The 13477-nt window shown below is 35.2% G+C and overlaps 1 protein-coding gene across 3 annotated transcripts in view; it reads right to left on the bottom strand.

Annotated features, from left to right (window-relative positions):
- Positions 1 to 13477, bottom strand: part of LOC145693198 (sodium/potassium-transporting ATPase subunit beta-1-like) — a 219264-nt gene that overhangs the window by 31990 nt on the left and 173797 nt on the right. For 2 of the 3 annotated variants that reach the window (XM_081768978.1, XM_081768979.1), the window contains one exon: positions 12443 to 12611. The exons of the other annotated variant lie outside the window; for it this stretch is intronic. In XM_081768978.1, the coding sequence (XP_081625104.1) occupies positions 12443 to 12611 (169 nt within the window). The remainder of the gene's footprint in view (positions 1 to 12442; positions 12612 to 13477) is intronic. 3 annotated transcript variants of the gene reach the window in all.

Below are 13477 nucleotides of genomic sequence, written 5' to 3'. Positions count from 1 at the left end.
CGTTTTTTCCCTGTTTCTCATTCCACCATTTCTTCCATCATTCACTTACAATTTCATCCGTCTCCTTTAGCACTTAGCTTGCATAAAAATAGAACTTTAAGCTAAAGAGTTCATTTCATTTTTCGATGGTTGATTCCTTCTAATCTCGTGGCAATTCCTCCCTTTTTTCAGATGAGGAAAATGAGTTTCTGTAACTCGTTTCACAATTACCTCCCCCCAGCTAAATTTCGTCTCCACCCAGAGATTTGTATTGTTTCCATTCTTTAATCAATCTGTTTAGTAGTTTAGACGTGGTAGATGTATTTTCTTTCTTTTTTTCCTGATTGGCTTTATATTAGAGCGAAATTATTATTTTTAACTTAGTTATTTTCCCAAGTTAAATGATACTTTCAATAGAACACGCGAAGTTTTGCACAGAATACATAATTATTAGTAGTACATACACCAGTCTATGTAAGAAAATTCGGACAAACTAACAGACACTGAGCAGTGTTTATTTCAGAAAATAATGTTCCGGGGGGAGGCTCAACGGTATTCGGAGGAGCACTTATTATTTTCACATGGTACTGTTCTATTTATTATTATATTATAGACGTATTATTCTGGTCTCCTTCGGAGGCACTCACAGAGCTCCGGGGGGCACTAGCCCCTAAAAAACATGTCTGGAAAACATGTCAGCCCCGAAAAACGTATCAGAGTTCCGGGGGACACTAAGTATCTACTTAAAATTATTACAACTATTGTAGATACACTTTAGGTTTTAATTACGGTTAAAAGCAGTCGGGCCCCTGACAAAATCCGGCCCTCGAAACCATTTCGTCAGGCCTGTTGATCGGTTATATATATATATATATATATATATATATATATATATATATATATATATATATATATATATATATATATATTTTAATATACTAAATTGAAATTTTTCCAACTCTCAATACTATAGTGTTAAACTACGTCAGTCAACTTCCCTCCTGCAACCTGACCATGATGATAAGACTTAGATAATGGGAGCTGTAAGCGGGGGTGATGGGGAACGCGTCCCCCCAAATTTTTAGGTAAAATACCAAAAAAGATAACGCAGTAATATGAAATTTAGTGAACTCCATGCATCTCCCCCAGAAGTGAAAAGATAACAAAGAGTATGCTCAGAGACCAACATTATCTTCTCTTCACTCCAACTCCTTCCCATTGCACTGGAAAATGCCCTCGACGTTGGTTAGCCGACCTGCGACGCCAGCAGGATCCATATAACTAGTTCGCTCCCTCTTTTAACTTGCTTATGCTAATTCAGAGACCTTTCTGTGTTTTATTTACTGGGCGGAGCTATGGGGCACGGGACAGAGATGGAGTGGGTCAGTAGGTCGGTGGGTCAAGTGGGTCAAGTTTTCTGGGTGGATCAGTGGGTCGTGGGTCAACAGCATGTGACCCACTGTGACCCACCGTGGCCCACTGTGATCCACCACCCACCATGACCCACTGCGACCCACCACCCACCGTGACCCACTGCGACCCACCGACTCAGTATGATCTACCGACCCTCTCTGCTCACTGCATTGTAGACAGTATCTTCTGAGGACTGGTAAATTTGTCTCCGTTTTACTTAAAAGACCTTCATTTCCCTTTCTTTTCTACTTGTTTCTGTCAACTTATCTGAGGTGAGTATATCTAACCAAGTGAAAAAAGAACTTCAGGCACTTTTGGATATTGATATTTTTAATAGTAATAATAGCAATAGGACTTACACTACTACTTGGCTTTCGAGACCTGTGAGTTTTTAGAGCTAACTACTGGGAAAAAAATACATTTTTGAATCACTGTAATATATAAATTGTTATATAAAAAAAATGAATGTAACTATGTGTGCCTGATCATCACGGTCAAATTGCAAAGTCAAATGTAATTACTTTTGATATATAGTTAGGCCTTGATCCAAATTGGGATGTTATATTGCTTTTATTATAATGCATAATATCCTAAGGAGGTAGTGAGGATCCGAATTTTTGCAAAAAAAATGAGTATCTCGCAAGCCGTTAAACTTACGGAGATGAAATTCAGTGTATTAACTCTGTATTGAAAATAAACAGAGTGTGTCCTAGCATTTTTTAAATTCTCCTTTATGTGGAGGAGGAGGGGCACTTTCTATATATGGAGAATTGGTAGTGAGTTGGTTTGTAAAAATGATCGAAAACGATCGATGTTATTTAAGAAAAAAAAAATAGAAACAAAAGATATAGTGCTTGGCTTCATATATCCATTGCTTTCTGCTATAATAATTACTGAAGCTTATGTTTATTATATGGAGCGCTTACTACATAGGGCAATCAACCCATAAAGTTGTGAGAAAAATATGCATAAAATTTGTACTGTAAGCTTAATTACACGGAAATTTTAAGTTTGGATTGTACGCATAAATATATGGAAATTTTACACTTTTTTTCCCTTTACGTTGGTCTACTTACCTTAATTTGGAACTTTCAAATTTTATCCTTTTTTCCACTCAAAGTATTGATAATTCAACAAGGAAATAATTATACTATGATAATTTAATTTAAATTCATCGTAATTTGGCACATGGCAAACAGCAGTGTGGTAATTGAAGCGGAAGAAGGAGGGAAATTCCCATTCATCTCTGAACACTTTCCAGAAACCTCGTTCCCTTTCGCTTTCTAGAAGGGGTAGGGAACTTGGTAATAGCATCAAACCTTCATGTGTAAAAATTAAAATTATAAACAAATAAGAAATCATCAGTTTATCAGGCTTTAATTGATAATTTATTCACAAGATTTCCTATCGAAGGCGTGGTAGATGAAGTTTCAGTTCTCCATGAGTCGACATTGCCAACTGACATGGTCGATATGGAAAAGATGTTGTATGATAATAGAGAGATGATACTTCTTGCTGAATATTTCAAACCTGACCAAGAAAAATCGTTATCAGACTTAAGTCTAACAAGCAGATTGTCGATGAGAAGTTGCAGAAATCGAGTAGAAATATTATCAATTTCCACGACAGAGTGCGAACGGGGATTTCCCCTTATGAATTTACAGATGACTATTAGAAATACACTAAGTGCTCAAACATTGTCTAACTTGTTGCTCATCAATGTTAATGGCCCACCGCTAGACAAGCTCAAAGTAGACGAGCTACTTATTTCTTGGCTGAAGGATGGACATCATTCCACTGCGGATGATTTACCGCCAAAAAGTTACCAACAGGAAATAAATCCGATTTCAGATTTGTTTTAAGGTGGAAAATTATAAGTTATGGAAAATGTATATGTGTATTACTAATGGCTTATTTGTGTTATTCAACTTTTTACCTAATTTTTAGTAAGTCTCTTCTTTGCTTTAGGTAAACTACTTTGAAGAAATATTCATAATAATTTCAATTATGCATATTTGTAATTTAAATTTAACGTGCTGTTTTAGTGATTACACAAATTACAATTATGAACATACTTTATGGAGATGCTCTCACAGAGGGTACCCGAGCACCTTTATACCCTATGAACAACTGATTTTTCAAGTCTTTTGTGAGAAAAATACTGTGAACTGAGAAACCATAACCTTTTCCATATTGTACAGGAGTATTTTCCTGCGAATAGAAGTTTCTTGTGGAATGCGTTCAGAAATTAACACTTGAAAGAATACTCTCGTAGTATAAGTATATTTTAGGCACACACTAATTTCCCCCACCTCGAACTATTTCTATTTCCTCACTGACAAACACTTTACCATTTTATATCGTAAAGGTCAGATCCACTGTTATTGTAACAGAGTGGTGCTTGAGCGATTGACTAGAACTCCGATCAGTGACAATTTCACAGTCTTGTTTTATTACAAGTGTAAACTCTTTAGTCAGTTCAGAAGAGACCGTGGATCGTGTTCAGAGTTGATGACGATGGATTTTGGTGAGTCAGAGTAGGTCAAAGTGGATGAGAATGGTTCATGGTGGGTGGTGGGTCAGAGTGGGTCACCATGGGTGATGGGTCACGGTGGTTGGTGTGCCAGAGTGGGTCACGGTGGGTGGTGGGTCATGGTGGGTGGTGGGTCAGAGTGGGTCACGGTGGATGGTGGGTCAGTGGGTCACGGTGGGTGGTGGGTCAGTGGGTCGTGGGTCACGGTGGGTGGTGGGTCAGTGGGTCGTGGGTCAAGTTTTCATTGACCCACGCCAACTCTGGCACGGGAGGTATTGCCCCTCCAACTTTTTGACAAAAAGTAAAAATGCCACTTCTTTGATGGCCATTTACCAAGACCTGTCAAAATTTGCGAGACTGTACTGTAGGTCTTTCCCCCCGCAGCAGACGATTCCTAACTCCGCTTCTACATGTTTCTACGTTTTCATATGTGTATCTACTCAAATTTATAATACGCTATATATTTGATAAGTAATAGAATTTTCTTCATTATTACAGTATTGTATACATGCATTTTTATTTAAATGGCTTTTAAGTTGACAGAAACAATTCACGATGTGAGTTTTCAAAACAACTCTTTTCGTAAGTAACTTGGTAGTTTTATTAATTAAGAGAATACGTACCATCTTGAACTACTTCCTCCTTATACTTCATGATTTCCTTTTCGATATAACGCTTCTCAATAGAGGGTGGTTTGCCTCGTTTTGATTGCATGATGAATTCTTGGTCGATCTACTTATATTCCTCTAAACAGAAGTAAGAACTGGATACAAGATTTTTTTTTAAAAAAAAAAGGCAAGAGGGAGGAGGATGAAGTACGCACTTGCTAAGTCATGTGATGTATAGAAGCAATCAAAAGCTTTAACCTTATCTCTAAACTAAATGGAAGACTAAACTAAAGATTACACTATAGACGAATTATAATCGGATTGTGAAATCTCAAAATGAACCTCAGTTCCATAAAATTATTCCTCAAGACGGATGAGGAATTAAATCCAGGATGGGAAAATTAAACAAGTAATTGACAAAAAAGAATAAATAATGCTTTGTTTTTAAACTAAATGTATAAACACTGAAGAGAAAAATTCAAATTTGTAAAAATTGGTGGGGGTACAAATTCTAATTTTGGTGGTAAAAATTGGTACATATTCGGTACAAATTTTTGGTACCGTTTCTGTTCGAATTGGAAAGAGAAATTAATTGCGCGGGCCAGCTTGACGTCAAGCTGGCTCGCCATCAAAAAATCAATTTTTTCGAAATTGGTGGGGGTACAAATTCTAATTTTAGTGGTACAAATTGGTACATATTGGGTACTAATTTTTGGTACTGTTTTTGTTCGAATTGGAAAGAAAAATAAATTGTGCGGGCCAGCTTGACGTCAAGCTGGCCCGCCATCAAATATTCAATTTTTTCGAAATTGGTGGGGGTACAAATTCTAATTTTAGTGGTACAAATTGGTACATATTGGGTACAAATTTTTGGTACCGTTTCTGTTCGAATTGGAAAGAAAAATAAATTGTGCGGGCCAGCTTGACGTCAAGCTGGCTCGCCATCAAAAAATCAATTTTTTCGAAATTGGTGGGGGTACAAATTCTAATTTTAGTGGTACAAATTGGTACATATTGGGTACAAATTTTTAGTACCGTTTCTGTTCGAATTGGAAAGAAAAATAAATTGTGCGGGCCAGCTTGACGTCAAGCTGGCTCGCCATCAAAAAATCATTTTTTTCGAAATTGGTGGGGGTACAAATTCTAATTTTAGTGGTACAAATTGGTACATATTGGGTACTAATTTTTGGTACCGTTTCTGTTCGAATTGGAAAGAAAAATAAATTGTGCGGGCCAGCTTGACGTCAAGCTGGCTCGCCATCAAAAAATCAATTTTTTCGAAATTAGTGGGGGTACAAATTCTAATTTTAGTGGTACAAATTGGTACATATTGGGTACAAATTTTTAGTACCGTTTCTGTTCGAATTGGAAAGAAAAATAAATTGTGCGGGCCAGCTTGACGTCAAGCTGGCTCGCCATCAAAAAATCATTTTTTTCGAAATTGGTGGGGGTACAAATTCTAATTTTAGTGGTACAAATTGGTACATATTGGGTACTAATTTTTGGTACCGTTTCTGTTCGAATTGGAAAGAAAAATAAATTGTGCGGGCCAGCTTGACATCAAGCTGGCTCGCCATCAAAAAATCATTTTTTTCGAAATTGGCGTCGGTACAAATTCTAATTTTAGTGGTACAAATTGGTACATATTGGGTACTAATTTTTGGTACCGTTTCTGTTCGAATTGGAAAGAAAAATAAATTGTGCGGGCCAGCTTGACGTCAAGCTGGCTCGCCATCAAAAAATCATTTTTTTCGAAATTGGTGGGGGTACAAATTCTAATTTTAGTGGTACAAATTGGTACATATTGGGTACTAATTTTTGGTACCGTTTCTGTTCGAATTGGAAAGAAAAATAAATTGTGCGGGCCAGCTTGACGTCAAGCTGGCTCGCCATCAAAAAATCATTTTTTTCGAAATTGGTGGGGGTACAAATTCTAATTTTAGTGGTACAAATTGGTACATATTGGGTACTAATTTTTGGTACCGTTTCTGTTCGAATTGGAAAGAAAAATAAATTGTGCGGGCCAGCTTGACGTCAAGCTGGCTCGCCATCAAAAAATCAATTTTTTTCGAAATTGGTGGGGGTACAAATTCTAATTTTAGTGGTACAAATTGGTACATATTGGGTACAAATTTTTGGTACCGTTTCTGTTCGAATTGGAAAGAAAAATAAATTGTGCGGGCCAGCTTGACGTCAAGCTGGCTCGCCATCAAATATTCAATTTTTTCGAAATTGGTGGGGGTACAAATTCTAATTTTAGTGGTACAAATTGGTACATATTGGGTACTAATTTTTGGTACCGTTTCTGTTCGAATTGGAAAGAAAAATAAGTTGTGCGGGCCAGCTTGACGTCAAGCTGGCCCGCCATCAAATATTCAATTTTTTCGAAATTGGTGGGGGTACAAATTCTAATTTTAGTGGTACAAATTGGTACATATTGGGTACTAATTTTTGGTACCGTTTCTGTTCGAATTGGAAAGAAAAATAAATTGTGCGGGCCAGCTTGACGTCAAGCTGGCTCGCCATCAAAAAATCAATTTTTTCGAAATTGGTGGGGGTACAAATTCTAATTTTAGTGGTACAAATTGGTACATATTGGGTACAAATTTTTGGTACTGTTTTAGTTTGAATATGAAATTTGTGCGGGCCAGCTTGACGGACTTAATTAATGAAGTAAATATTATTGTGTAAGTTATCGATTTCTAATCGGATTAAAACGAGAGTATTCCCTTGCCTCGCACTTTAAAGTATATCCTCTCTATATATAATTCTTACTGGAAAGCATCTTTAACTCCAATTACTTAATCAATATTTTTAACAATATATTTTTATTGTATAATTTTTATTATTCCATGTCGTATACACTTCATTTCCCAAAGCAAAACCTCGCAAATGAATAGTGGGCTACTGAATATTATCAAATAAATTATCATTTAGTTTACGTAAATACTGCATCGCCTAACTTGAAACTTTGTACTTTAATTAATATTAATAATAATAAAATCATAGCCATATCTTATAAGAATTTCAGGCTTACTCAATATATGAATTCAACGTGGTCTCTATTCGAAGTTCTATTTATTCGAATCCGATAGAAACAGAAAGAGAAACTTCGAGAACAGGTAAAAGAAAAATATTATTTTGGTGGAACTGGAATTAAACTTTAAGAGTTCTTTACAATTTACAATTAACTTTTGTTTAAGTTAACTGATTCACTGAACTATCTGAGTAACTTGTCTCGACTCGGTTATACACGTTTTACAATCATTTCCTTTAAGCTTGAACGATAGGGACACGAATACAAAAGAATCTACTACAACTAAAATTCCTAAGTTCCCCCACCGGGAATGGAAACTGGGACCCCGTATATCAAAGGCATACGTGCTAGCCACTAGACCAGGGATAAGAGCGAATGAAACGTATTTTGAAGTGTCTGAACTTTATGCCTATTTCACCCTGATGTAATATGTCTATTGATTTATTAATGTTTACCGTATTCGTTATTTTAAGGAATGATATGTTATTCATATAGGTTCTATTACGTATTCGTCCATAAATATAATATAAATTATCAGAATTATTCATGATCTTTCATGGAAATTTACTGGTGCATGCACAGTAGACAGACAGTGTAATTGGAAGGTGAGTTCAACAGAGATTATGTATTATCTCGCCGACATTATTTAATAGCTATGTAGAAGAGGTAGCGAAAACGAGTCTACCTAATAAAGATGGAATTTCGGTAGGAGATAAAATGATGAGGTGTATACGGTTGGGGGTTGATATGGTTGTTGTTGCAGAATCTAAAAAGAAAATTAACAAGATATAGAAAACTTGTGAAAGGCTTCTGAAGAATATGGGATGAAAATAAATGTTAGAAAGACAAAATTCATGGTGATTGAAACAAAGCGATCGGTGTCAAATATAGAAGTAGGAGCGGGAGAAAACGACATATGACTAGTTTTCGATATCTGAGTAGTATTAGTAGTAGTAGTATTATATGACATGACGTGGCGTGAAATAAAAGCAAGAAATGGCGAAAGAAGCCTTTAGGATGAAGAAAATACCATTTCGTGGGACCTTGAATAGAATTTAAAAAAAAGACGCATAAAATGCTTCATGTACTGTATTTTACTGTATTTGTAGGGCAGAGACATGCACGTTACGCAAAAATGATGAGAAACAATTTGAGGCTTTCGAAATATGTGCGTGGAGAAGAATGGAGATAAATAGCTGGTTCGAAATGAAAACGAATGAGAGGGTGTTAGAAATGGAAAGAGAAAAAATATTATTAAGAAGAGGAAGAGAAACTGGTTGGGATATTGGTTAAGAAGGAACTGTATCATGAGGGATGTGCTAGAGGGTACGGTGGAAGGAAATATAGGGAGGGGATGAATTAGACTATATATACACACTGAATTAGTCTATTGGCGATATCAAAACAGAAATATCGCATGTGAAGATGGAAAGGTTAACAGAAGATCGTGGAGCATGTCGGCTTCTTAGCCGCGGTAAGTGACCCGCTGGTAATGGCGGAATACTTCCGATATAATGATTCTGATGATGCACAGTAGAAACAGAAAGATCCACTTTACTGTCATTACTTATACGAATCGCAATGCAAATTTCTACAGGCTGTCAAAATGCCTTGCTCTAAAGGCTGTAGAAAACCATCTGTTACTATGCGAGGGAAAATCATAGGTCGAGTAAATATGGGACAAACTGCCATTCAGATAGCTAGAAGTATGGGCTGTGACAAGAAAACAGTGAAGAAATCGATTTAGTGGTATGAAGAAGGTGGTGAATATTTCACATGTAAGCCAAGAAGTGGGAGACCAATAATAATAATAATAATAATAATAATAATAATAATAATAATAATAATCTCAGGAATTTATATTTATTTCCAGCAAGACTTTAGCATACCTCCTAGTGCAGTATTATTTTTCAAACGGTCATTTCAAAATTGTCAAACTAAATTTTAAAGAGTAATTGTAAGTGGTGCTTCATTTATTTATTTCACAATTCATTTCTGCCAGTAGCTTTCGCCCTCTTACTCCGTCTTCATGCTTAACCAGGAGGAAGCTGAGCGTCCCCAGGTTGGGAACCACTGCTTCCATTAAGGAATTCTGACAGCCGGTTAGAAATTTGCATTTGGACTAATATCAGTAAACTGCATTCTTCTGTTTCTACTGCTCATGCACCAGTGAATTTCCATGGAAGATCATGAAAAATTCTTATAATTTATGTAATATTTATGGGCGAATATGTAATAGAGCCTATATCAATAACATAGACCGTTCTTCAAAGTAACGAATACGGTAAACATTAATAAATTAATAGACATATTACATCTGGGTGAAATAGATATAAACTTCAGACACAACAAAATACACTTCATTCGCTCTACCCGCTGGTCTAGTGGCTACCACGTGTGCCTTTGGTATACGAGGTCCCGGGTTCGATTCCCGGTGGAAAAACTGGAATTTTAACTATTCTAGATGTTTTTGTATTCGTGTTCCTGTCGTTCAAGCTTAAAGGAAATGATTGTAAAACGTGTATAACCGAGTAGAGACAAGTTACTCAGATACGTTCAGTGAATCAGTTAACTTAAAGAAAAGAAACAAAGTGTCTAAGGTGTTTGTCAGTAAATTGTAAAGAACTCTTAAAGTTTAATTCCAGTTCCACCAAATTAATATTTTTCTTTTACCTGTTCTCGAAGTTTCTCTTTCTGTTTCTATCGGATTCGAATAAATAGAACTTCGAATAGAGACCACGTTGAATTCATATATTGAGTAAGCCTGAAATTCTTATAAGATATGGCTATGATTTTATTATTATTAATATTAATTAAAGTACAAAGTTTCAAATCAGGCGATGCAATATTTACGTAAACTTAAATGATAATTTATTTGATAATATTCAGTAGCCCACTATTCATTTGCGAGGTTTTGCTTTGGGAAATGAAGTGTATACGACATTGAATAGTAAAAATTATACAATAAAAATATATTGTTAAAAATATTGATTAAGTAATTGGAATTAAAGATGCTTTCCAGTAAGAATTATATATATATATAGAGGATTTACTTCAAAGTGCGATGCAAACGAATGCTCTCGTTTTAATCCGATTAGAAATCGATAACTTACACAATAATATTTACTTCATTAGTTCTATAAATCTTTATTCTTATCGTGTTATAATTTTCTTTAAAATTATGATTTTGCCATTTCAAAACGTCGAACGAGAAATAAATGTAATATTCTACCCAGGTATTTGTTAAGGAAACCTTTCAAACAGTGATGATTTCAGGGCATGACCTGTGGGAGAATTTGAGACTCTGTCGACATAAATCTCTCTTCGTGGCCTTATCTTCGATCATGCTCAAAGTGGACTAATAATGTTTTATCAGTTTTCTCTCATTCATATATTGACCATTACCCGGGAGAACCTTCTGAAATCATCAATGCTTATAATTAGTTTTTCATTACAAATCAAAGGATAATAATGAAATATTGAACATACTTAATATTTTGTTTTCAGTTGTGGATTTTAGATTTGTAATTCCTATAATGTTCCCTTCTAATCGAATTTTAGAGAAAAGTAGTTGCTAAAGATTTATTCAAAGGAATGTTCTCAGTCCTCTGATGAAAATAGGAACACACTTTAAAAAAAAAAAACGAATAGTGCGTCTCTTTTGACTTTTGGGTAAAGTATTTTCCTGCTCCACACCTCTTTTTGTTTACGTCGATACGACTATAAGTTTGTGGTTAATATTTGGGCTTTACAGGTCTTACAATGCATAAAAGTCTTTTTTGTATAAACTACATTCAATTTTACGTCCTAATAAGTTATATACAACAGGTTGAATCTGTGAAATGATTGGGGTTGGAGTTATCGTAAATGTTTTCATAGTTAGGAGCCTGGATATGCAAACCCGCTTAACATGGGGATTTACTTCTGTGAAATTTGGTACCTCTGGTCGATTTTTATCAAGACGTCTTTCACTTGTGTCTGTAAAAGGATACGCACAGATGTGAAAAGTGACAAGGAAATTCATGTTCTTATGTGAGTGATGCGATGTGTAGAGAGCGCAGGTTCAGCTAGTCTATATATTAAAATGCTAGGTTTATATGCTTATCTTAAATCCTTTCAACAATGAGATGTCGAAAACCACAAGTGCTAGAAACGTGCCGTGTTTTACTGGTCGATTCCAAATTTTGTATAGATTGTCCAGTTCTCATTCAAATTTTGAAAAACAAAAACAAAAACAAAAAAAAAAAAAACGTGTCGTTATTGTTCTATTCAACATTTTAAGGGCCGTTTTAATCCCATAAGGTTAATATTGTTGCAGGTCGAAACTACGGTGTTAGGCAACCAGTAGAGAAGATACGTATGGCGTGTTGACGGATATTGCAGGCGCTTTACTTAAATCTGAATGGCAAATCCTATTTCATGCTGGCAACTTTAAAGGATTCAAGAGACGCAAAGAGGCGTACTCGGGTGGGTATAGTTTTATTAGAAAAAATGTTTCCACTTGATATTGTGTTACTTCTACAAATTTGCTATAAACTCACTCTATACATAGCCATTTACGTCTTTTGTGAATTTCCTATCCATTACTTGTGTGAATAAGGAGACATGCGCAGTTGGAAGGAGATTCATGGTTATAACAGAACGATGCGCTGAGTAGACAGCGCAGGTTCAGCTAGTTTAATAATAAAAATGAATAATTAAGAAATTAATGAAGCAGTTTTACATTTCAACCAAATGTTGTGCTGCAGAAATAACAATAATAATAATAAATCATATAATAATATATTGATATACAGCAACGCAAGAAAAGTAAAGGCAAGGTGGAAACTTAATTTGAAGGCTATAATACAATAATACGAATGAGAAACCTACCAGATTTTTTTCCAATATCGAATTTCGCAGCTACTAGTGGACTTAAGTATCCCCTTTGCTTCTTGAATGGAAAGTAATAGGTAGGAATTTCTTGATTTGGGAAATAAGTTACCGTTAACAGCTGGTTGTCCTTGTCTGAGCTGTGGGCTTCACAATGAACGTAAACAACCTATAGAGTAATATTGAATTGGTTCTATCAGAATAAAATATTTAAGTTGTATTTACTTTTTAGTTAGCACAGAATTGATGGTTGGATTTGGCTACAATACTTAAAATTTAGTTGATCTTGTCCATCTGAATGTTCTTGATATGCATTATATTTTCATAAGTAGAGACGAAACTTTTTCGCAACAATTTTGATATTTTGTAGCATTAATTATCACAATTTTTTATTTTTTTTTTAAATGTGGCACAAGATTTTTTTTAAAATTATGGAACTTGTAAACAGTATATTTTTGGTAGTAAGATGTATATCTAGTACAAAAAAGAGGATATATCTTGATTAGGTGCACATTCTAACAAATGTATTCACCGAAATATAGAAATTAATGCAAAAATTTAAACCTTTCTTCTAACGTAATCCTTAGTTAAAGGATAAAAATACAGCAAGACATTACCAATTCTTCTTTTAAGTTTGTTCTCCTGTCAGTAACAATCATATTACACTTGGAAAAGAATCTCTCGGCATCAACACTCGAGACTGGTAACCATATTGTATGTAACTAGCTAATAGCAAAAGTCCTGTGGTCAGTGTGACCACCCAGAAAAAATATTTCGTACTAACCTATGCAGAAAAAAGTACTAGATTTGGGGAAAAGTACTAAAATTTTATCTCGTCCCGTTTTGTCCTATTTATGACATTTTACGATAGTAATATCTTATTAGAAGGTTTTCGGCTACTCCCCCTCCCCCCACATTCTTGAAAAAGCACCAACATTAATTTTTTTAGAGTCAAAATTCGATACAAACCATGTAAACCACTTACACTGTCCCAATTTTGACTTTACACCTCAAACTAAAAATCCTGGCGGAGTC

Source organism: Thermobia domestica, chromosome 8 (genome assembly GCF_964235325.1).
Source record: "Thermobia domestica chromosome 8, izTheDome1.hap1.1, whole genome shotgun sequence".
In the NCBI taxonomy this organism is placed as follows: Eukaryota; Metazoa; Arthropoda; class Insecta; order Zygentoma; family Lepismatidae; genus Thermobia; species Thermobia domestica.
This window is presented reverse-complemented; position numbering and strand designations above follow the sequence as displayed.